The 24816-nt window shown below is 40.2% G+C and overlaps 2 protein-coding genes and 3 pseudogenes across 2 annotated transcripts; all 5 read left to right on the forward strand.

The window, feature by feature from the left end:
- The first annotated feature begins 865 nt into the window (after positions 1-865).
- On the forward strand, positions 866-3070 carry LOC123501805 (cuticle protein 21-like). Its single transcript, XM_045250823.1, has 3 exons — positions 866-1033; positions 2415-2561; positions 2681-3070. Exons 1-3 carry the CDS (start codon positions 1022-1024, stop codon positions 2981-2983), a joined length of 462 nt encoding a protein of 153 aa, XP_045106758.1. The 5' UTR covers positions 866-1021; the 3' UTR covers positions 2984-3070.
- Positions 3071-12072: 9002 nt separating this feature from the next.
- On the forward strand, positions 12073-14232 carry LOC123501804 (extensin-like). Its single transcript, XM_045250822.1, has 3 exons — positions 12073-12174; positions 12272-12847; positions 13728-14232. The coding sequence occupies exons 1-3, from the start codon at positions 12160-12162 to the stop codon at positions 14094-14096; spliced, it is 960 nt and encodes a 319-aa protein (XP_045106757.1). The 5' UTR covers positions 12073-12159; the 3' UTR covers positions 14097-14232.
- Positions 14233-15450: 1218 nt separating this feature from the next.
- Positions 15451-16325, forward strand: LOC123502040 (annotated as a pseudogene).
- Positions 16326-18277: 1952 nt separating this feature from the next.
- On the forward strand, positions 18278-18996 carry LOC123501808 (annotated as a pseudogene).
- A 294-nt stretch (positions 18997-19290) lies between these two features.
- LOC123502041 lies at positions 19291-21832 on the forward strand (annotated as a pseudogene).
- Positions 21833-24816: the final 2984 nt, after the last annotated feature.

A 24816-nucleotide genomic window follows, 5' to 3' on the forward strand; every position in this document is an offset into this window, starting at 1 on the left:
CTCTCTCTCTCTCTCTCTCTCTCTCTCTCTCTCTCTCTCTCTTTACAGTGCTGTAATTATGATAATGATTACCTTTGGTCTGTATGAAACTCAGAGTAATGGAAAATGACTGAAAATAATGAGTATATAATTATTTTCTTTGTTACATTTATAATAATGATAAAAATAATAATAATAATAATAATAATAATAATAATAATAATAATAATAATAATAATAATAATAATAAAACATAATAGCAATAATAGTAATAATAATAATAATAATAATAATAATAATAATAATAATATTATTATTATTATTATTATTATCATTATTGTTATTATCATTATTACTATTATCATTATTATTACTGTTACTACTACTACTACTACTACTACTACTACTACTACTACTACTACTACTACTACTACCACTACTAGCAACTGGTAGTAGTAGTAGTAGTAATAGTATACTACTACTACTACTACTACTACTGCTACTACTGCTACTACTGCTGCACTAGCAGTAGCAGTAGTAGCAGCAGTAGCAGTAGCAGTAGTAGTAGTAGTAGTAGTAGTAGTAGTAGTATTAGTAGTAGTAGTAGTAGTAGTATGATTATTATTATTATCTACTACTACTACAACAAGTAGTAGTAGTAGTAGTAGTAGTAGTAGTAGTAGTAGTAGTAGTAATAGTAGTAGTAGTAGTAGTAGTATGATTATTATTATTATCATTTTTCATTATTACTGCTACCATCATCATCATCATCATCATTTATTACTATCGTTATTATTAGTACTAGTGTTACTTTCATCTTTATTATTATTTCCTGTTCTCCTCTTACTCCTCCACGACATTACCACAGCGGGCTCCTCCGCCGGGCGTGAATGGAGGGCGGGAGAGGCGCCTCGTCCTTCGGCACTGGGCCGCCTCTCTCGGCCCGAGGCTCGCCTGACGTCACCGAGGGGCGTCCTGTCAAGGTATAATAAGGCGGCGCGTCTCTCTTGGTCATCACTTGGGATCTTCAGCCGCCCTCAACATGACGCTCAAGGTAGTGCACATCTCTCACCAGCACCTTGCCGCACTCACTCACCTCCACACTTCATATCTTCTATTATTTGTAGCCACTGTATTTCCTTTATAGTATATTCGTTCTCTTCACCATGCACACAGCGTTATTGTACAGCACAGTGTCTTCAATCTATAAAAAGTCATGAGTGCAATGAACGTTATTGATGTGAAACACAGGCGCCGATGTTTAGTGAGGAGGAGTATGGAAGTTTGACTGTCATGGCAGCAAGAGGTAAAGTTGTTAGCAGCTTGGCGGCACGGTGCAATATATGATTTTTGTCCATCTTTCCAGGACTTGGTAAATCTAATTAACAAAATTATGATATGTATTACTCACTTGAGTAAAAGAAGCACAAATGAGATTCTGTGTGTGTGTGTGTGTGTGTGTGTGTGTGTGTGTGTGTGTGTGTGTGTGTGTGTGTGTGTGTGTGTGTGTGTGTGTGTGTGTGTGTGTGTATGTGTGTGTGTGTGATTCACCTCGGTCGTCTGCTGGTCACCCAGCCAGTCTTCCCTATTACGGAGCGAGCTCAGAGCTCATAGACCGATCTGTGTGTGTGTGTGTGTGTGTGTGTGTGTGTGTGTGTGTGTGTGTGTGTGTGTGTGTGTGTGTGTGTGTGTGTGTGTATTTACCTAGTTGTAGTTTTAGTTTTACAGGGCCTGGGCTTTATGCTCGTGTGGCCCCATCTCCATATCTACACTTATCCAATCTTACTTTAAAAGTGTGCACACTCGTTGCAGACACTACTTCTTCATCTAAACTGTTCCACGTCACAATACATCTCTGCGGGAAACTATATTTTTTAATATCTCTCAGACATCTTCCCTTTCTCAGCTTTTTACTATGCGATCTTGTGCTTCGGATGTCATATGCTTCTCTCAGGATCAGTTTCTCATTATCCACTTGATCCATTCCGTTGATCAATTTATAGACTTGTATCAGGTCTCCTCTCTCCCTTCTTTGTTCCAAGGTTGGTAGATCCATAGCCTTTAGTCTCTCCTCATATGTCATCCCTTCAAGTTCTAGGACCATTCTTGTAGCCATTTTTTGTAGCCTCTCCAATTTCCTTATGTGTTTCTTTTTATGAGGGGTCCACACTACTCCTGCATATTCCAATCTGGGTCTTATTATAGTACTTATGAATTTCTTTGTCCATGTAGTGAAATGCTACTCCAATATTCTTTGTGTGTGTGTGTGTGTGTGTGTGTGTGTGTGTGTGTGTGTGTGTGTGTGTGTGTGTGTGTGTGTGTGTGTGTGTGTGTTTGTGTGTGTGTGTGTGTGTGTGTGTGTGTGTGTGTGTGTGTGTGTGCGTGCGTGCAAGAAAATATAACACATTTTAACGATATTAATTTCCTTTCTTTAGGTTGTCCTGGTGTCCGCCCTCGTGGCCGCCACCCTTGCTCGCCCCGACACACCCAGGCCCTCCTACAACGCTCCTGCTCCCTCTTACAACGCTCCCGTCCCCTCCTATAACGCTCCTGCCCCATCCTACAGCGCCCCCGCCCCCGAGGTGAGTATACTCTCCCCTGCCCCCTGAAGGAGAGAGAAGCCACAACACCGCGTCGCTAGCACACTCGCCGTCAGCGTTGTGTCGCTGTCACGTTCGCTACAACCTTCTTTCCTCCTCAGGCGCCGCCCAAGTACGACTACAACTACGCCGTCAAGGACGAGTACTCCGGCAACGACTTCGGTGCCCAGGAGGCGCGCGACGGCTACGACACCCAAGGATCCTACTACGTGCAGCTGCCCGACGGCCGCCTGCAGAAGGTCACCTACACCGTCAACGGCGACTCAGGCTTCGTGGCCGACGTGATCTACGAGGGCGAGGCCCAGTACCCCCAGGAGAGCTACGCCCCCGCCCCAAAGCCCTCCTACGGCCCCGCTCCAGCGCCTTCTTACAAGCCAGCTCCAGCCCCGCCAGCTTACCAGTGACCACTCCAAAATAAGCTATTACAGGGTTAATCTTCAATAATTGTTGCCACAAATGTTTCCTACACGAATAAAACTATATGATTTGTAGTCTAAACTTTTCATGTCATGACCAGCACTCATCACTCAAAGAATAAGTAAGAGAGATGTCGCAGTTTCATGTCTCGTGTTGGGAAGCAACATATGGTCTTGACAGGTGGAACTCGATATACTACAGAGGAGTGACTGACTCGGTACATTGTGCGTGTCGATTGGAATGAAAAAAAGGAGCGTCTGATGACAGAACAATGGTTGCTATAAACTGTTGAACAGGTTAGTGGACGTAGCATGGAGTGAAAAGAAGCCTACTGTTAGTTCTTCTTGGATATAAGTGAAATAGATAATTAAATAAATTATAGGTTTTAGTTTTTAAAATTGTGCGAAAAAAAAGTACTGTGCTATAGCTATCAAAAAAATATTTCAGCACGGAAAGAAAATGGTAACTGTCAGTTTTGCATGCCTGACCAAAATAAAAGAAAAAAATACGAATAAAACCAGGCCAAAGTAAGTGAATTAACAGAAAATTGGACAGTGACGTGCTTTAATTAATGTCTTGGCTCTACCCAGCGGCAAGTTAGAAGTTCATGAAGACTGGCTCACTTACTGCAACACAATTAAATGATTTCGCACGTAAATTAATGAAGGAAGTGTGTGTGTGTGTGTGTATGTGTGTGTGTGTGTGTGTGTGTGTGTGTGTGTGTGTGTGTGTGTGTGTGTGTGTGTGTGTGTGTGTGTGTGTGTGTGTGTGTGTGTGTGTGTGTGTTTTGGGGGTTCTCCATTTGGAATCACATAAATATGTTCGAATCATCAAAATTATAAGTTCTATTGACTTTTTCATATCCAAAACAACACTAAAAGGGAGTTAAAAATAGTGAAATTCACTCATAATGCATAAACTAATAAATAACGACTACAACAACAACAACAACAACAACAACAACAACAACAACAGCAACAAACGCAAAACAACAAAAATAACGATAAAAATAAAAAAATGGTAATAATAATGATAAAAAAATAATAATAAAGATAATAATAATAATAATAATAACACACACACACACACACACACACACACACACACACTCTCCTGACCTCACTCGGGTCGGACGTGTGACCTTGTGCGCTCTCGGGCAGCCACGGCCAGCCTGTTGGCCTCCCCTCCCCTTTGTATAAGTTATTAATAGGTTAATTAGTGCTCGCCATAGTGTTATAATACAAACAATTTTGGATATTATAAGTGAGTGCACGTCTGGACAAACAGTGAAATGAGTGCTGCAGTGCTAAGCTACGGACGCAATGCCCTTCTGCGCCGTAGACGTGAGGCTGGGTACCCTCCATCAGAGGTCATTCAACGCCTCAAAAACTTACAGTTATTTCGGAATCGTGGATCCAAGGGAGGAAGGAGTGTGGTGCGTCCCATTAAAGTGATCACATCTACCGTAAGGAAGGGGCGGAAGGTTGAGGAGAGGAATACAAACACTTCGAAGTTCCGCGCGTGTGGTATAGTCTTCCCTCTCTCCTCCTTTCCAACGTGACATCACTGGCGAACAAGATGGACGAGTTGATAGTGTCAGTGAGATCTAACTGTGCAGACATTGTGGCGATCACGGAGGCGTGGCAGATAACTCCTGAGGTGTGTATGATTCAAGATTTCCAGCTGTTCCACCACCTCAGGAATCAACGCAGGGGGGGAGGAGTGGCCCTGTTTTGCCGCTCTGACCTCAGCCCCTCACACCTACACGTCGACGTCCCCGCCGGATTGGAGGCCCTGTGGGTGAGGTTACCCCCTGCCACCCCGCAACACAGCCTCCATCATTGTGTGTGTTGTCTACCACCCTCCACGGGCCGCCACTGCACGGTTGCTCACTGATCACATCATCGAGACTGCTGATGCTTTACGGGTGAGATTTCCTGCTGCCAAGCTGGTAATCTGTGGGGACTTCAACCGCTTGGATATCAGTGAAATCCTGCACCAGCTACACCTCACCCAGGTCGTGGACTTCCCACCCACCACCAGTCCACCCTCGACCTTATCATGACAGACCTGAGCCAGCAGTACTCGCCTCCCAAGCCACTCCCCCCCATGGGACGCAGCACCCACCTCTCCATCCTGTGGACACCCACCCCCACCACCTCGGTTCCCAGGTCAACTGTCACCAGATCCCACAGGCCCATGCCTGACTCCGCCATGAGGGAATTTGGGCAGTGGCTAACACTTCATCCGTGGACCGAGGTACTGGAGGTGGAAGACGTCCACACAAAATGGCGGAACTACTTCACTACCACAACGGAAGCGTTCCACCACTACTTTCCCACCAAGGACATCACAGTGGACCCATCTGATGCCCCTTGGATGACGCCCTGCATCAAACGACTCCTTCGTCAGCGTGACAGGGCTTTCCACTCTAGCCCTGACCAGTACAGGAGTTTAAGGAACAGAGTTATCAGGGAAATTAAAAAAGCCAAGGCAAGCTACTACCCAGACAAAATTCACCATCTCAAGCTTACTAACAACAGACAGTGGTACGACAAGATTAAGTCTTTGTGTGGTTTACAAAAGCAAGCCTCTTCTCTTCCCTGTGTTTCACACCTTTCACCTGACAGCGCGGCCGAAGAGATTAACGGTCACTTCGCTGCGATCTGTCAGACACTCCCTCCCCTTCACTCCACTACTCTCCCAGCCTACCTCCCTGCCTCCTCCCCTCCACCCCTTGTCCAGGAGGTTGATGTTTACAGGAAGCTTCTTAAATTTAAACTAAACAGATCCACCACTCCCACTGACCTCCCCATCAAAATTTACAGAGAATTTGCCCCAGAACTTGCCACACCCCTTTGCTCTATCATCAATGCCTCCCTTGCTCAACATTCCTGCCCCGATGACTGGAAGACATCTTACGTCACCCCCCTCCCCAAAATTTCTAATCCACAGTCACTGAATGATCTAAGACCAGTCGCCATCACCCCTATACCCAGCCTTATCTGTGAAGATTTTGTTTTCGACTGGGCCTATAACAAAATTTGTAACTCTATTGACACACAACAATTTGGCAATATTAAATCCACCTCCACATCTCACTACCTTGTCAGCTTCCTGGAATTCGTCCACAGCCACCTGGACAAACGCAACACTTCTCTAGCTATTGCTTTTGTGGACTTCAGAAAGGCCTTTGATCTTGTTGATCACACTGTTGTGATAAATAAAGCCATCACTCTGGGCCTCTCTCCCTACCTGATAGCGTGGTTGGCAGACTTCCTCACGGGAAGGCGTCAGGCCGTTCGTTATCAGGGCTCTGTCTCCTCTTTCCAACAGCTCACATGCGGGGTCCCTCAGGGGACCAAGATGGGTCCCCTGTGTTTCCTCATCCTTATCAACGATGCTCTCGTCCACACCCCCCACCGCTGGAAGTATGTGGACGACTGCACCGTGGGCGTACCCGTCAACAACACCAACCCAGACTTCTCAGCACTGCAGTCCACTCTAAACCAACTACAGACGTGGACGGAGGACAACAAAATGACCATCAACCACACCAAGACCGTGGTGATGCACATTTGTACCTCCACAGCAGCAGTTCCCCCTCCCCAGCTTTCTGTGGGCCCTCACTCCCTCCAGGTGGTCCGCAGCACCAAGCTTCTAGGTGTCTTGGTGGATGATCAGTTAACATGGAAGCAGCATGTTTCCAACATCATCAGGTCAGCCTCATATAAAATCTATTTACTGCGCCGACTCAGGTCCCTGGGAGCACCGGCAGATGAGCTGAGGGGAGTGTACCTCATCTTTATACTCCCTAAGCTCATGTACGCCGCCCCAGCGTGGTCCTCCTCCTGAACCTCACACAACGACAACAGCTGGAGAGGGTTCAGAGGAGGGCGTTCAGGGTCATCCTTGGGCCTGCCTACAGGTCCTACGAGGACGCCCTGACCTGCCTGAGTCTGCCGAGGCTGGCCACAAGACACCAGGAAGCCTTGGAAAAATTTGGGGAAGGACTGCTGCGTCATCCACGTCTCCGCCACCTGCTACCACCCGACGTGCCTCCCCCTGCTCGCGCCACCCGACACCATAATCGCGTGGCGCCTTTGAGAGCACCGCGCACGGATCGGTACCGACTCAGCGCGGTGCCCACTATTGTGCGAGCTTTAAATAAATAAGTGAATTTCTAGGTTAAGTTTATCCATAGTTAGGTTAAGCATTTTTAGTTCATTGTGGTAATGTCCCACCCCTGTACATTTTCAGTGTATTTTTTACATTGCCTAATTAATAAACCGTTTATTATTATTATTATTATTATTACACACACACACACACACACACAGAGGACCGGGGTTCGATTCCCCTGTCCCGGTGTGTGGTGTGTGCCTGGTCTCAGGCCTATCCGAAGATCGGAAATAATGAGGTCTGAGCTCGTTCCGTAGGGTAACGTCTGGCTGTCTCGTCAGAGACTGCAGCAGATCAAACAGTGAAACACACACACACACACACACACACACACACACACACACACACACACACTTTGGGTCAGTTCCATAATCACACTTTTGGTTGGCCACTTAACGATGAAAATACTTTAACCGTGATCAGGTTCCATAATCAACTTCAACCACTGCTTTTCGTTTTCGAGCGTATGAGAAGAAACTGATAAAAAAAATAAAAATAAAATAAAATACAGAAAAAAATTGTTATGACCATTAAAATAATCAATCTACGATATAAAGAGAGTAGTCTATAGGTAATACAAGGAATAAAATGGATACATTGACAATTACAACTGACAGAGAGAGAGAGAGAGAGAGAGAGAGAGAGAGAGAGAGAGAGAGAGAGAGTTTACATAATTAATAAATAAAAATAGGTGCTTCACAGAAAAAGCGTTGAACAAAAGAATACTACTGAAAAACATAAAGAAAAAAAGAAAGAGTAAGAAACACAATACAAATAAAAATAAGCAAAATAGTGTTCCTAAGGACAATACAGGAGAAACAGTTCCAACACAAGTGCCAGGCAAACACACTCCGACCGCCTGCATTGTACCATGTTTGCTTTGGCGTTGAATGACGGTCGATGGCTTCACTCTTTCAAGGTTATGGTGATAATATTATTTGATATGTGATAAATGTGTAGGCTGTGCTTGTTCCTCCTATTGTTATTATCATTGCAAATTTAATGAAAACGATAATAAACCATGAAATATTGTATACATAATTTTATTGAAAATAATTAAAGAAGTAGATATAATTGTTATTATTATTATTATCATTATTATTATTATTATTATTATTATTATTATTATTATTACTATTACTATTATTATTATTATTATTATTATTATTATTATTTTTATTATTATTATTATTATTATTATTATTATTATTATTATTATTATTATTATTTTTATTATAAATATTATTAATCTTATTAATATTAATGTCTGACTGTCGTAACGATTAGGGAATAATATATATATATATATATATATATATATATATATATATATATATATATATATATATATATATATATATATATATATATATATGAGAGCGTCAGATGGAGGCGTCAGTATTGCCTTTCTTTTATGTAAAAGGGGAAACTTGCCAAGGCCAACAAAAAACATAAAAACAAGGCACACTTAATTGCCAATTCCCTTACAGATCAATAGAGTTTGCCAAATGGCTGGGATAAAAGAAGTCAAGTCGTAGGAAGGTGGAAATACAGAAGCAGACAGGGAGGTCCTGAGATTACCAGAGAAAGGTATGAATGATTGATAGTACTGTTTAACTCTTGCATGAGTATGTTGGACGGATTAGGGGTGAAAGGAAGAAGAAAACCTTGTGCAGTGAGGCTGCAGGAGGAGGGGAGGCATGCAGTTAGCAAGATCAGCAGAGCAGTTAGCATGAAAATAGCAGTAGAAGATAGCAAGAGATCCAAGATTCCCGCGGTGAGAAAGAGGCTGAAGATAGTCAGTCAGAAGAGGTGAGTTGAGACGAAAAAGCTTATGATTCCATACTATGTAATAAAACTGTGTGAGTGGAACCACCCTCCAAAACATGCGAAGAGTATTCCATACAAGTGCGATAAGGCTTTTGTACAGAGTTAGCAGTTGAAGGGGCGAGAAAAACTGGAGAAGACGCCTGAGAACGCCTAACTTCATAGAAGTTGTTTTACCAAGAGATGAGATGTGAGGATTCCAGTTTAGATTATGAGTTAAGGACAGACCGAGGATATTCAGTGCACAGAAGGGGGGACTCCTGAATGTCATTGAAAAAAAGAGGATAGTTGTGTGGAAGATTGTTTCGATTTGACAAAAAGAGGAGTTGAGTTTTTGAGGCACTGAACACAAGTAAGTTTTCCCTGCCCAATCAAAAATTTTAGAAAGATCTACTCGTAAAGTCAGTCATTCTGTGGTGTCGCTGCGTGGTATGTCGACTTCCTGAAGGATTGGTCGTCTCCGAAAAGTCGTGGAAAGGTGTAGGGTGGTATTATCAGCGTAGCAGTGGATGGGGCAAGAAGTTTGGTTAAGATCATTGATGAATAATAGAAAGAGAGTAGGTAGCAGGAAATACACATAAAGAACACTACCGTTAAAGATTAAGGAGAAAAGTGGCCGTCTACCACAGCAACAATAGAACGGTAGGAGACGAAACTTGAGCTAAAGTTGCAGAGAGAAGGATAGAAACCGTAGGAGGGCAGTTTGGTAATCAAAGCTTTGTGCCGACTCTATCAAAAACTTTTGATATGTCTAACGCGACAGCAGAAATTTTATCGAAATCTCTAAAAGAGGATGACCAAGGTTTAGTAAGGAAAGCCAGAAGATCACCAGTAGAGCGGCCTTGACGGAAGCCTCACTGGCTACCAGTTAGAAGATTGTGAAGTAAAAGATGTATGATAATCTTCCTATTGAGAATAGATTTAATAACTTTAGAGAAACAAGAGATAAAAGCTATAGGGCGGTAGTCTGACGAATTGGAACGGTCACCCTATTTTAGGAAAAAGGCTGAATGTAGGCAAACTTCCTGGAAGAAAAAAAAGAGAGGCAGAAGTCGATAGACATAGTTGAAAGAGTTTGGCCAGGCAAGGTGCAAGCACGGAAGTACAGTTTTTGAGAATAATAGGAGGGACCCCATCTGGTCCATAAGCTTTCCGAGGGTCTAGGAGAGCGAAAGCATGGAAAGTGTCGTGATCCGAGCTGTTGCACGACGTTGCACAAATTGTCTAGCTACTGGCTATAAATAGTCAAAGGTTTTTTTCTATCTTTAATTTACAAAAATAATATCTATACATAAGGTGTTCGATACGGCGCCGACAAGTAACAATCACAACTCTTTCTGTTGCCTTCTCCACTGCAATTAATACAATTTCTCTTACTAACATCCTTAAGAATTACATTAATCTCGTACATATTTTCGCATCAAAACGGATTTCACTTCAAACATCATCCACTATATCTTCATAACGTATTACAACATCTGAACACGGTGCTCTATTTATCCGTAAATCTCATACGTAGTGCGCACAATATTACCCCTTTTTCCCAGCTACCCGTATATAAGGATGACCTTTACTTGGTACATGAATGCAAGCAATCACATGACGTACCACCAAATATATTACCATACACATATAATTACCAGACTCCGTTCAACAAAAATGAATACGTAACACCACCGAAATATAATGACAAATATTGATATTTCCACACAAGTGACTTCCCACAAGTAATCTCTTTCTCTTGGTACCCATACATGGAACCCTGTTAACTTCGTACACAATTACTTCCCTTAAGCAGAAGTCACATTAGCCACCTCCCAAACACCAGCAACGGCAGAAGGGTGTCTTGTGTGAGACTGCTGTTAATCTGCCAATCGACAGGTGGACGCCTATTATTCGATACGTATAGGCGCCATGTATTCAACAGGTGGGCGCCTAGTACCCGGCAGGAGGGCAATTAATGTTCGACAAGTTAATACCTAGTATTCGATAGGTAGGTGACCATTATTCAACGGGAGGGCAGCCAGTTTTCGACAGGTGGGCGCCTAGGATTCAATAGGTATATATACATATATATAGTTGCCAAGTATCCGACAGGGGGACAGCTAGTGATTAACAGGCGGGCGCCTAGGATTCTTTACTCATTCTCATATACAACTGCCCACTTTGTTATATCTTGTCAATGTTTCTATCGTATTGTTCATCGTCGTTCAAAGTTTTCCCCTTGTACATTCCTATAAGTGAACTATTACTTATCTACATGTAGTACTTAAAGTTCTCCTTGTTTCAGTACTGATGCGTACTTGTTCATAATTACTGCTTTTATTATACATAAGGTGTATTACAAGTCTTCAAAAGGGCAACCAGTAATTTTTTCATTATTATTTGGGGATTGATAAATATTTTTCTTGTGTTAATACTAATACATACCTGCTAGTCTATGTTGTGCTTTAATACACTTATTTTGCAACAAAAGAGTTTCGTGTTGAAAGGACTGGTCACAGTTGACTCTCATTAATATTCACAGCTGTTACTTGTGTCTATGAACAAATAATGTCAATATGTTAATGTCTTCATCGGTTATCTCATTCACTGCTCCAATTGCCTTCCTTGCAAGTTCATGTTAAAAGGAATCTCTCTCTCCATGCTGGTCTTCACTTGGAGCAGGAATCATAACAAAGGATGAAATCGCTTGCATAATTGAAGAGGACAATGTTAATAGTTGTTGATTAATATAATGCCTTCTGTATATATAGAACGTTGACCACGGTAATAAATAGAAAAAAAAAATACATTTAAAAAGTCTGGTACAGCCTGAAGCTGTACTAGACAGCTTCAAGTTAAGACACTTTATTTCACTAGCTTGGTAAGACAACACTAAGGCAGAAAGCAATATGTAGGCTACAGGTGACAGCATCCCTTAGCGGAGCGCCATGTACGCCTTTCACTGCCATCTTGGGGTGCGCGTACTCTTTCATGTCCTTCACTTCTCTCGGCGATTCACCTCTCTCCGACTCCCAAGGTAGGCAGGTTGTCTTTCACTTAAGGCGCTGTCCTGTCCGCGTCCTGTATGTAAAACACGACCCATCGCCGGGTACTTAAGCGGGAGTCGTCATGGACAGCGCAACAGTGAGGCCACAGCATCTGGAGCACCATGTCTTACCTCAAGGTACTGCGTTCCACCTGAGAGGAGATTCCATACTGTCCTACCACGCCGCACGGGACGCTCACCACTCTGACTCACCACTCTTTTCTCCTTTCACCAGGTTGTCGCCGCCATCGCTCTCGTGGCAACCACCCTCGCCCTCCCGGAGCACGCCCCCCACCCATCACATCATGCTCCTCCCCAACCACTCACATTCGCTTCACATTACCCACCAACCTATGGTCCACCCCAACCACCCACCTACACTCCCCGTCCCCCAACACCCACCTATGCCCCACCCCCTAAATCAACCTATGCCCCAGCCCCAATACCCACCTATGCCCCAACCTCAAGACCCACCTATGCCCCACCCCAAAATCCAGCTATGGCCCACCCCAGCCACCCACCTACACTCCCCGTCCCCAACGCCCACCTATGCCCCACCCCTAAACCTACATATGCCCCACCCCCAAAACCCACCTATGGTCCACCCCAGCCACCCATCTACACTACCCGTCCCCCAACGTCCACCTACGCCCCACCCACTAAACCCACATATGCCCCACCCCCAAAATCCAGCTATGGCCCACCCCAGCCACCCACTTACACTCCCCGTCCTCCAACACTCACCTACACCCCACCCCAACCACACAGCTATGCTCCCTCACCTAAGTACGGGAACCCCGAGCCACCTAAGGTAAGTTCTTATAGACGATAAGGGTCAGCCATTATCACTCACTATACCACCACCATCACCATCCCTCTGTGGCAAGACAGTCACTCTCTTTATCAATCTCACTTCTCAGTTACGTTCTTCTCATTACTTCGTTCATTTCATACACGCTCACCATTCTATTTTTTTTTTTCGTGTCCTTTATGAACCGAATTTGTTGTGCGTATGTTTTCTTTACTGGTGTCAGGAATTATATGTTTGTTCGCTAATCATTCTTCTCACGGCCAATATTGTTCCATTAAGGCATCAGGTTTGAAGTCTCAGCCAGTTTTAAACTTCGCATCCGCGAGTGATCTGGAAAGTGGCCTATCGGAAAAAAAAGAAAAAAGCCCGTGTGTATCTCATCCTCGTAATTTTGTTACTTTCTTAAAAAGATGAGTTATTCAGTGAGTTTTTCATGCCTAATTATTTGGTGTCTGCTTAAAATTTCATTCCTTTTTAACACATATCTTTCATTTTCATCGTCGATGTTCTCATTTCCTTCTAAGTCTCACCTTTAATCGTTCATCTTGCCTTTCAGTTTCGTTCGTTTCTTTCATAAGCTTTGAGTGTCTCCCACATTTTGCTTTCTTTCTTACTCTTTTCAATTATTACCAGTCTAGACCTTCTCCACAAACTCTTTTCTTTCAACCAATCAACTTCTTCTTTTCATGTATTTCAGATCCATCAACTTCCATTCGGTTTTCTCAGAAGCTAAGAGCCCCTTTCAAATTTTATTAGTATTGTTAAGCTCTCAATCCTTCCAAGCTTCCATCTATCCTGGCTCCTGTCCTAAGCTTCAAACACCCTCTCCATAGCATGCCAAGGGAGAAATTATCCTGACTCCTTCCTGTATTCACGCCAGAAACCTGTCTACAACTTCGAGTGGGCCGTGAAAGACGATTACGCCGGCCTTCACTTCGGCCAGAATGAAAAACGCGACGGTTACAACACTGATGGCACCTACCACGTGCTGCTCCCCGACGGCCGCGTGCAGAAGGTTGAATACAAGGTGGAGAAGGGCAGCGGCTACATAGCCACCGTGGAATACGAGACCAAGCACGACCATAAAGGTTACGGCAAACACACAACAACCTACGCTCCGTATACACCACGAGCTTATACTCCATCCACTTACGGACCTTCAACTCGCCCACCCTATGTTCCATCCACCTATGCTCCTCCACCTCCTCCAGGGTATGCTCCCCCTCCTAAAGGATCCCACCACCACTAAGCGTCCACTCCACTTACGAAACCAACTCCGAAACGACGATATTTCATTCTTCGTGTCTTCGGTCTCGAAAGTTCCATGAAACATATATGTAACATATGTGTTTATTTAGGATTGTCAAGTAAACAAGCAGCAGATGGTTTGTTTGTGAGTTTCCTTCAAGACACGCAGCTCTGGACTGTGCCAGGGGTTTCTACTGCAGGTGGTGTGGTGGAAGGGAGGAAGAGAGGAGGGTATGTACCGATACAAGAGGTTTCTTCATGACAAACACCATCACAACAGCAGAGACAGATATACGGGTGCTGTCATTATTACAATCTCTTTCTACTACTACTACCACTAGTACTACTACTAAAACTACTTCTACTACTCCTACTATTACTACTACTACTAGTCTACTACTACTACTACTACTACTACTACTACTACTACTACAAGTATTACTACTACTACTACGACGACACCACTATAGAAGCAGTAACAATTAATCAGGTTCTTGATCATTTGTACACCACCGACAACTTAAGAAATAACGAACAAGTGCACGCACACACACACACACACACACACACACACACACACACACACACACACACACACACACACACACACACACACACACACACACACACACACACACACACACACACACACACACACACACACACACACACACACACACACACACACACACACACACACACACACACACACACATACACACAAACATGAGCGCGCGCGTGCATCAACGCACAATCCAGGTACATGATGTCTGTTCAAGTAAATTAATTTGCGTTACCTAATCTGATATGCTTACATATTTGCATTTGTATCTTTTGAATGAACTTAGGCTTATGAATGCTGGCTCCTGTTCCGTCCCTCCTTGTTGGTGCAGGCAGGACGGATTCCTGCAGCAGAGAGCAGCGAGAAATGAGAAACAATTGTCGGTAGGAAAAAAATGAAATGACAAAAGGAGCCTGAAAAATATTACGACACTTTCCTGACTAGTACTGCGCACAGTAACGTGATGACGCTTCCCTTCCAACCCATCGTCACTGCCCGGGGCGTGAAGGGGAGGCCGAGGACGCGTCTTTCGGTCTTCAATAGTGGGAGGCGTCTCTCGGCCCGAGGCTCACCTGACGTCACCAAGGCAGCGGCTCGGCACATCCCAGTATATAAGGCGACGCGTCCCCCTCGGTCCTTAGATCTCATCACCCACAGTCGCCATGGCTCTCAAGGTAGTGCAGAACCACCAACCCCTGCCTCCACGCCCTCGTGTTTGTCCTACAGTGACTCACGCACCGGCTATAACTCTGGCCGGCCTTTCTTACTCAGGCTTTCCTGAGGGTGCTTGTGAATGCGTGGAGGGCTGTGGACTGGTGCACAGTCCCTCAGAATGTCTCTGTCCAGGATAGATATAAGAAACTTAAAACACAAGCATGATTTGAATCTGGAGGCCGGCATCTCACAAAGACTGACCGCGAGAATGAAGTGTGTGTGTGTGTGTGTGTGTGTGTGTGTGTGTGTGTGTGTGTGTGTGTGTGTGTGTGTGTGTGTGTGTGTGTGTGTGTGTGTGTGTGTGTGTGTGTGTGTGTGTGTCATGGCACACGTCAGCCAGTGTTGATATCTTCCTCCTTCAGGTTGTTCTGCTGTCAGCCCTTGCGGCCGTCGCCCTTTCACGCCCCGACATCCCTGCAGCCTCCTATGGCGCTCCTGCTCCCTCCTACCACGCTCCGGCGCCCTCCTACCACGCTCCGGCGCCTCTTACCACGCTCCTGCCCCTGAGGTGAGCACCGTCCATGCCTCACTGTTATTGTCTGTCCCTAACACCCTCGCAGTCAGCGTTGTGTCGCTGTCACGTTCACTACAACCTTCTTTTCTCCTCAGGCGCCGCCCAAGTACGACTACAACTACGCCGTCAAGGACGAGTACTCCGGCAACGACTTCGGTGCCCAGGAGGCGCGCGACGGCTACGACACCCAGGGATCCTACTACGTGCAGCTGCCCGACGGCCGCCTGCAGAAGGTCACCTACACCGTCAACGGCGACTCAGGCTTCGTGGCCGACGTGACCTACGAGGGCGAGACCCAGTACCCCCAGGAGAGCTACGAACCCGTCCCAAAACCCTCCTACAAGCCAGCGCCAGCCCCGCCAACCTACCAGTGACCACCTCACAAGAGGCACTCAGTGACCCCTCACTATTTATTGCCACACAAATGTCTCATACACCAATAAAATTATCTGAGTTGTAGTCACTGGTTTTCATCTTATCGAGCAAAGCTCATCACACATACAGAACAAGGAATGTTTGCCAAATCAAACTTCAAAAGCATCCAGCACTAGTAATAGTTGAGGCTTGAAACACGTTTGGTAAGGAGTGACTGACTGGGGTATATAATCTGTGCTTGAAGTCGAATCCTTAAAAATGCTCAAACGGCTGCTGGGAGTCTTGCCAGTATCGTACAGTCTAAGCAAATCATAACACTTTAGTGGCTTGTTCGGTAATAGGTTGCTTAATTCTTACGAGAGGATGTTTCAGTACCGATGCGGACGACCTCGGCTGGAACTGAGTAATGACTGACATAGGCGTTTCAATATGTTTGTTCCTTGATGCATTTGTAGTGAATGGAGCTAAAAGTAAATGTTGCAATGAAGATGACAAGAGCTGATGTAGGAAGTTTCACACAATACTGTGTGAAGACGACAATGTGGCAGTAGAAGAGTGGAAAGGATTTACAGATAAAAGTAAATAAACACAGTAGTTTGTGCAAAGATAAAACAAAAACATTCTGCTTCAGAAGGAAAAGTTTGAGAGAAAAGTAATATATTGAAAGAATAAAATCGTTGTACTGTTTCAATGAACAAATGATAAAACCCATTAAAGAACGCAGATGTCTTAGCAGCTTGAGAGAGAGAGAGAGAGAGAGAGAGAGAGAGAGAGAGAGAGAGAGAGAGAGAGAGAGAGAGAGAGAGAGAGAGAGAGAGAGAGAGAGAGAGAGAGAGAGAGAGAGAGAGAGAGAGAGAGGTGCCTGATGGTTTCTTGCAGCTTTCCTTACTCTCCACGTTCTTAATTGACAAGCACCAGTGGACACCATTAGGTACACCGGCAACAGTTATAATACAAAGTGATGCAAGGGGCGCCACCACGGCCATGCCTTCAGTACATCCCTATATCATTTGTGCTGATCTAAAGTGTCACTAATTTTGCTCAAGGCTAATTTACTACCTGGTTTGGTCAAAATTTTGCAAAATTTTTCCTTTTCTATTTTTTTATTTCCATCTGAAATTTGTAAGAGTGTAACCAAACTCTAGGACAAGTCTTTCTTTATGATATCATTAAAAAAGAGAATCATTAAGTGTAATGTATAACATTCATTAACAAACATGTCACTATTATTATTATTATTATTATTATTATTATTATTATTATTATTGTCATTGTTATTATTATTGTCATTGTTATAACTATTACTATTATTATCATTATCATAATCATTACTATTATTTTTTTGAAAATTATTATTATTATTAACATTATTATTATTATTATTATTATTATTATTATTATTATTATTATCATTGTTATTATTATTACTATTATTATCATTATCATTATCATTACTATCATTATTATTATCATTATCATTATTATTGTTGTTGTTGTTATTATTATTATTATTATTATTATTATTATTATTATTATTATTATTATTATTATTATTATTATTATTATTATTATTATTATTATTATTGTTATTATTATCATTATTTTTATTATTATTATTATTATTTTTATTAGTATTAGTATTACTATATATTTTACTGTTACTAATATCACTTTCACCGTCATAATTTTTATGATTTTCTTCTAACTCCTTTTCCTCCTCTTGCTCCTCTTCCTTCTCCTCCTCCTCCTCGTCCCACTCGTCGTCATCTTCTCTAGTCTCTGTACTTTTTGTTGTAGAGATAAAAGAAAGGACCTCCGAAGACTGTAACTTTCCCTCGTGTGTATCAATCCAAACCGTGTTGCAGCGGGCTCCTCCGCGGGGTGTGAAGGGAGAGCGGGAGAGGCGTGGGCCTCGTCCTTCAGCAATGTGCGGCTTCTCTCGGCCCGAGGCTCCCTTGACGTCACGGGGAGGCCTCCTATCACAGTATAATAAGGCGGTGCGTCCCTCTCGGTCATCACTTGAGATCTTCTTCAGCCGCCCTCAACATGACGCTCAAGGTTGTGCACATCTCTTACCCGCACCTTGCCCCTCTGGCGCACACGCACTCACTCACTCTGCCACATCACATATGACAATTGTTGCTTTTCCTTCCTTTAGGTTGTCCTCCTCTCCGTCCTCGTGGCTGCCACCCTTGCCCACCCCGACACACTCAGACCTTCTTACGGCGCTCCAGCACCCTCCTACAGCGCCCCCGCCTCCGAGGTGAGTATACCTTTCCCTGTCCCCTGAAGGAGTGAGAAGCCACTCCCACAACACCGCGTCGCTAACACCCTCGCTGTCAGCGTTGTGTCGCTGTCACGTTCGCTACAACCTTATTTCCTCCTCAGGCGCCGCCCAAGTACGACTACAACTACGCCGTCAAGGATGAGTACTCCGGCAACGACTTCGGTGCCCAGGAGGCCCGCGACGGCTACGACACCCAGGGATCCTACTACGTGCAGCTGCCCGACGGCCGCCTGCAGAAGTCACCTACACCGTCAACGGCGACTCAGGCTTCGTGGCCGACGTGACCTACGAGGGCGAGACCCAGTACCCCCAGGAGAGCTACGAACCCGTCCCAAAACCCTCCTACAAGCCAGCGCCAGCCCCGCCAACCTACCAGTGACCACCTCACAAGAGGCACTCAGTGACCCCTCACTATTTATTGCCACACAAATGTCTCATACACCAATAAAATTATCTGAGTTGTAGTCACTGGTTTTCATCTTATCGAGCAAAGCTCATCACTCATACAGAACAAGGAATGTTTGCCAAATCAAACCTCAAAAGCATCCAGCACTAGTAATAGTTGAGGCTTGAAACACGTTTGGTAAGGAGTGACTGACTGGGGTATATAATCTGTGCTTGAAGTCGAATCCTTAAAAATGCTCAAACGGCTGCTGGGAGTCTTGCCAGTATCGTACAGTCTAAGCAAATCATAACACTTTAGTGGCTTGTTCGGTAATAGGTTGCTTAATTCTTACGAGAGGATGTTTCAGTACCGATGCGGACGACCTCGGCTGGAACTGAGTAATGACTGACATAGGCGTTTCAATATGTTCCTTGATGCATTTGTAGTGAATGGAGCTAAAAGTAAATGTTGCAATGAAGATGACAAGAGCTGATGTAGGAAGTTTTACACAATACTGTGTGAAGACGACAATGTGGCAGTAGAAGAGTGGAAAGGATTTACAGATAAAAGTAAATAAACACAGTAGTTTGTGCAAAGATAAAACAAAAACATTCTGCTTCAGAAGGAAAAGTTTGAGAGAAAAGTAATATATTGAAAGAATAAAATCGTTGTACTGTTTCAATGAACAAATGATAAAACCCATTAAAGAACGCAGATGTCTTAGCAGCTTGATGAGAGAGAGAGAGAGAGAGAGAGAGAGAGAGAGAGAGAGAGAGAGAGAGAGAGAGAGAGAGAGAGAGAGAGAGAGAGAGAGAGAGAGAGAGAGAGAGAGAGAGAGAGAGAGAGAGAGAGAGAGAGAGAGAGAGAGAGAGAGAGAGAGAGAGAGAGAGAGAGAGAGAGAGAGAGAGAGAGAGAGAGAGAGAGAGAGAGAGAGAGAGAGAGAGAGAGAGAGAGAGAGAGGTGCCTGATGGTTTCTTGCAGCTTTCCTTACTCTCCACGTTCTTAATTGACAAGCACCAGTGGACACCATTAGGTACACCGGCAACAGTTATAATACAAAGTGATGCAAGGGGCGCCACCACGGCCATGCCTTCAGTACATCCCTATATCATTTGTGCTGATCTAAAGTGTCACTAATTTTGCTCAAGGCTAATTCACTACCTGGTTTGGTCAAAATTTTGCAAAATTTTTCTTTTTCTATTTTTTTTTTATTTCCATCTGAAATTTGTAAGAGTGTAACCAAACTCTAGGACAAGTCTTTCTTTATGATATCATTAAAAAAGAGAATCATTAAGTGTAATGTATAACATTCATTAACAAACATGTCACTATTACTATTATTATTATTATTATTATTATTATTATTATTATTATTATTATTATTATTGTCATTGTTATTATTATTGTCATTGTTATAACTATTACTATTATTATCATTATCATAATCATTACTATTATTTTTTTGAAAATTATTATTATTATTAACATTATTATTATTATTATTATTATTATTATTATTATTATTATTATTATTATTATTATCATTGTTATTATTATTACTATTATTATCATTATCATTATCATTACTATCATTATTATTATCATTATCATTATTATTGTTGTTATTATTATTATTATTATTATTATTATTATTATTATTATATTATTATTATTATTATTATTATTATTATTATTATTATTATTATTATTATTATCATTATTTTTATTATTATTATTATTATTTTTATTAGTATTAGTATTACTATATATTTTACTGTTACTAATATCACTTTCACCGTCATAATTTTTATGATTTTCTTCTAACTCCTTTTCCTCCTCTTGCTCCTCTTCCTTCTCCTCCTCCTCCTCGTCCCACTCGTCGTCATCTTCTCTAGTCTCTGTACTTTTTGTTGTAGAGATAAAAGAAAGGACCTCCGAAGACTGTAACTTTCTCTCGTCTGTATCAATCCAAACCGTGTTGCAGCGGGCTCCTCCGCGGGGTGTGAAGGGAGAGCGGGAGAGGCGTGGGCCTCGTCCTTCAGCAATGTGCGGCTTCTCTCGGCCCGAGGCTCCCTTGACGTCACGGAGAGGCCTCCTATCACAGTATAATAAGGCGGTGCGTCCCTCTCGGTCATCACTTGAGATCTTCTTCAGCCGCCCTCAACATGACGCTCAAGGTTGTGCACATCTCTTACCCGCACCTTGCCCCTCTGGCGCACACGCACTCACTCACTCTGCCACATCACATATGACAATTGTTGCTTTTCCTTCCTTTAGGTTGTCCTCCTCTCCGTCCTCGTGGCTGCCACCCTTGCCCACCCCGACACACTCAAACCTTCTTACGGCGCTCCAGCAGCCTCCTACAGCGCCCCCGCCTCCGAGGTGAGTATACCTTTCCCTGTCCCCTGAAGGAGTGAGAAGCCACTCCCACAACACCGCGTCGCTAACACCCTCGCTGTCAGCGTTGTGTTGCTGTCACGTTCGCTACAACCTTATTTCCTCCTCAGGCGCCGCCCAAGTACGACTACAACTACGCCGTCAAGGATGAGTACTCCGGCAACGACTTCGGTGCCCAGGAGGCCCGCGACGGCTACGACACCCAGGATCCTACTACGTGCAGCTGCCCGACGGCCGCCTGCAGAAGGTCACCTACACCGTCAACGGCGACTCAGGCTTCGTGGCCGACGTGACCTACGAGGGGGAGACCCAGTACCCCCAGGAGAGCTACGCCCCCGCCCCAAAACCCTCCTACGTCCCAGCACCAGCGCCTTCTTACAAGCCAGCGCCAGCCCCGCCAGCCTACCAGTGACCACCCCACACGAGGCACTGAGAGTGACCCCTCACTATGTATTGTCACACAGAAACGAATATCACGTACATGAATAAAGGAATTTCATAATTGTAGCCTTTTTTACTCCATGAAGGAAAGACATTTGGGACATGGAGTAGAATGGTAAACACAGGAAATCAAATTGTGTGAAGAACAATAAACTGTAGTTGATAAAAAAAAATCATCGATTTCAAAGGAAACCACCATGAACGAAATGGCAATTCATTTTTCTCCGAAAAGAAGGTATACATATCGCAAAATTTTATTGATTTTGTTTTAACCAAACGATTAATTCATCCGTAAAGCAATTCCATGGGTACGTAAATATATCACAAATGATTAGACTTTAAGGTACAACTGTGATACTAACCCAGACCACCACACAACTCCAACACAGAACTCTTCACACCACTGCAGAGACCATATTCTGTAACGCTCCCTCGCCACACCATGACCACTTTCAAGGCGATATAGTCTAAATTACATGCCAATTTTAATTTTTTTTATTTTACCCAAATACTAGCAAGATCCAAACACAATTAAGAGAACAATCACTCGCGAGAACTAAGCATATAATCTGTTACCGTTACCTGTTGTGGCCTGAGAGCAAAGCGTTTCAGAATACTGTCCCAAAACTGTAACGTGCTTGTACTCACTGTGGCACTATCCGCTGCTCGCCTCGGCCTTACCCGCCCTCTTGTGACCAATGCACAGCTCTGCACCTGCAGAGGAACACAAATCTGAACTAATGAGTACAAAATAAATGGACTAATGAATTATATGTCTTAAGTATATTAGTGCACGTGATTCCGAGAGAGAGAGAGAGAGAGCGAGAGAGAGAGAGAGAGAGAGAGAGAGAGAGAGAGAGAGAGAGTGTGTGTGTGTGTGTGTGTGTGTGTGTGTGTGTGTGTGTGTGTGTGTGTGTGTGTGTGTGTGAGTGTGAGTATCTTTCCTCTCCCTTTCTCTCTCTCTCTCTCTCTCTCTCTCTCTCTCTCTCTCTCTCTCTCTCTCTCTCTCTCTCTCTCTCTCTCTCTCTCTCTCTCTCTCTCTCTCTCTCTCTCTCTCTCTCTCTCTCTCTCTCTCTCTCTCTATATATATATATATATATATATATATATATATATATATATATATATATATATATATATATATATATATATATATATATATATATATATATATATATATATATATATATATATATATATATATATATATATATATATATATATATATATATATATATATATATATATATATATATATATATATATATATATATATATATATATATATATATATATATATATATATATATATATATATATATATATATATATATATATATATATATATATATATATATATATATATATATATATATATATATATATATATATATATATATATATATATATATATATATATATATATATATATATATATATATATATATATATATATATATATATATATATATATATATATATATATATATATATATATATATATATATATATATATATATATATATATATATATATATATATATATATATATATATATATATATATATATATATATATATATATATATATATATATATATATATATATATATATATATATATATATATATATATATATATATATATATATATATATATATATATATATATATATATATATATATATATATATATATATATATATATATATATATATATATATATATATATATATATATATATATATATATATATATATATATATATATATATATATATATATATATATATATATATATATATATATATATATATATATATATATATATATATATATATATATATATATATATATATATATATATATATATATATATATATATATATATATATATATATATATATATATATATATATATATATATATATATATATATATATATATATATATATATATATATATATATATATATATATATATATATATATATATATATATATATATATATATATATATATATATATATATATATATATATATATATATATATATATATATATATATATATATATATATATATATATATATATATATATATATATATATATATATATATATATATATATATATATATATATATATATATATATATATATATATATATATATATATATATATATATATATATATATATATATATATATATATATATATATATATATATATATATATATATATATATATATATATATATATATATATATATATATATATATATATATATATATATATATATATATATATATATATATATATATATATATATATATATATATATATATATATATATATATATATATATATATATATATATATATATATATATATATATATATATATATATATATATATATATATATATATATATATATATATATATATATATATATATATATATATATATATATATATATATATATATATATATATATATATATATATATATATATATATATATATATATATATATATATATATATATATATATATATATATATATATATATATATATATATATATATATATATATATATATATATATATATATATATATATATATATATATATATATATATATATATATATATATATATATATATATATATATATATATATATATATATATATATATATATATATATATATATATATATATATATATATATATATATATATATATATATATATATATATATATATATATATATATATATATATATATATATATATATATATATATATATATATATATATATATATATATATATATATATATATATATATATATATATATATATATATATATATATATATATATATATATATATATATATATATATATATATATATATATATATATATATATATATATATATATATATATATATATATATATATATATATATATATATATATATATATATATATATATATATATATATATATATATATATATATATATATATATATATATATATATATATAT

The sequence above is a fragment of the Portunus trituberculatus genome, chromosome 10, assembly GCF_017591435.1.
Source record: "Portunus trituberculatus isolate SZX2019 chromosome 10, ASM1759143v1, whole genome shotgun sequence".
NCBI classification, from domain to species: domain Eukaryota; kingdom Metazoa; phylum Arthropoda; class Malacostraca; order Decapoda; family Portunidae; genus Portunus; species Portunus trituberculatus.

What these genes read in the sequence shown, in the direction of transcription:
- LOC123501804 (XM_045250822.1), top strand. An exon ending in GGAACCCCGAGCCACCTAAG is followed by an intron (nt 12,848 to 13,727) that starts GTAAGTTCTTAT and finishes TATTCACGCCAG; the next exon opens with AAACCTGTCTACAACTTCGA.
- LOC123501805 (XM_045250823.1), top strand. An exon ending in ACAGCGCCCCCGCCCCCGAG is followed by an intron (nt 2,562 to 2,680) that starts GTGAGTATACTC and finishes TTTCCTCCTCAG; the next exon opens with GCGCCGCCCAAGTACGACTA.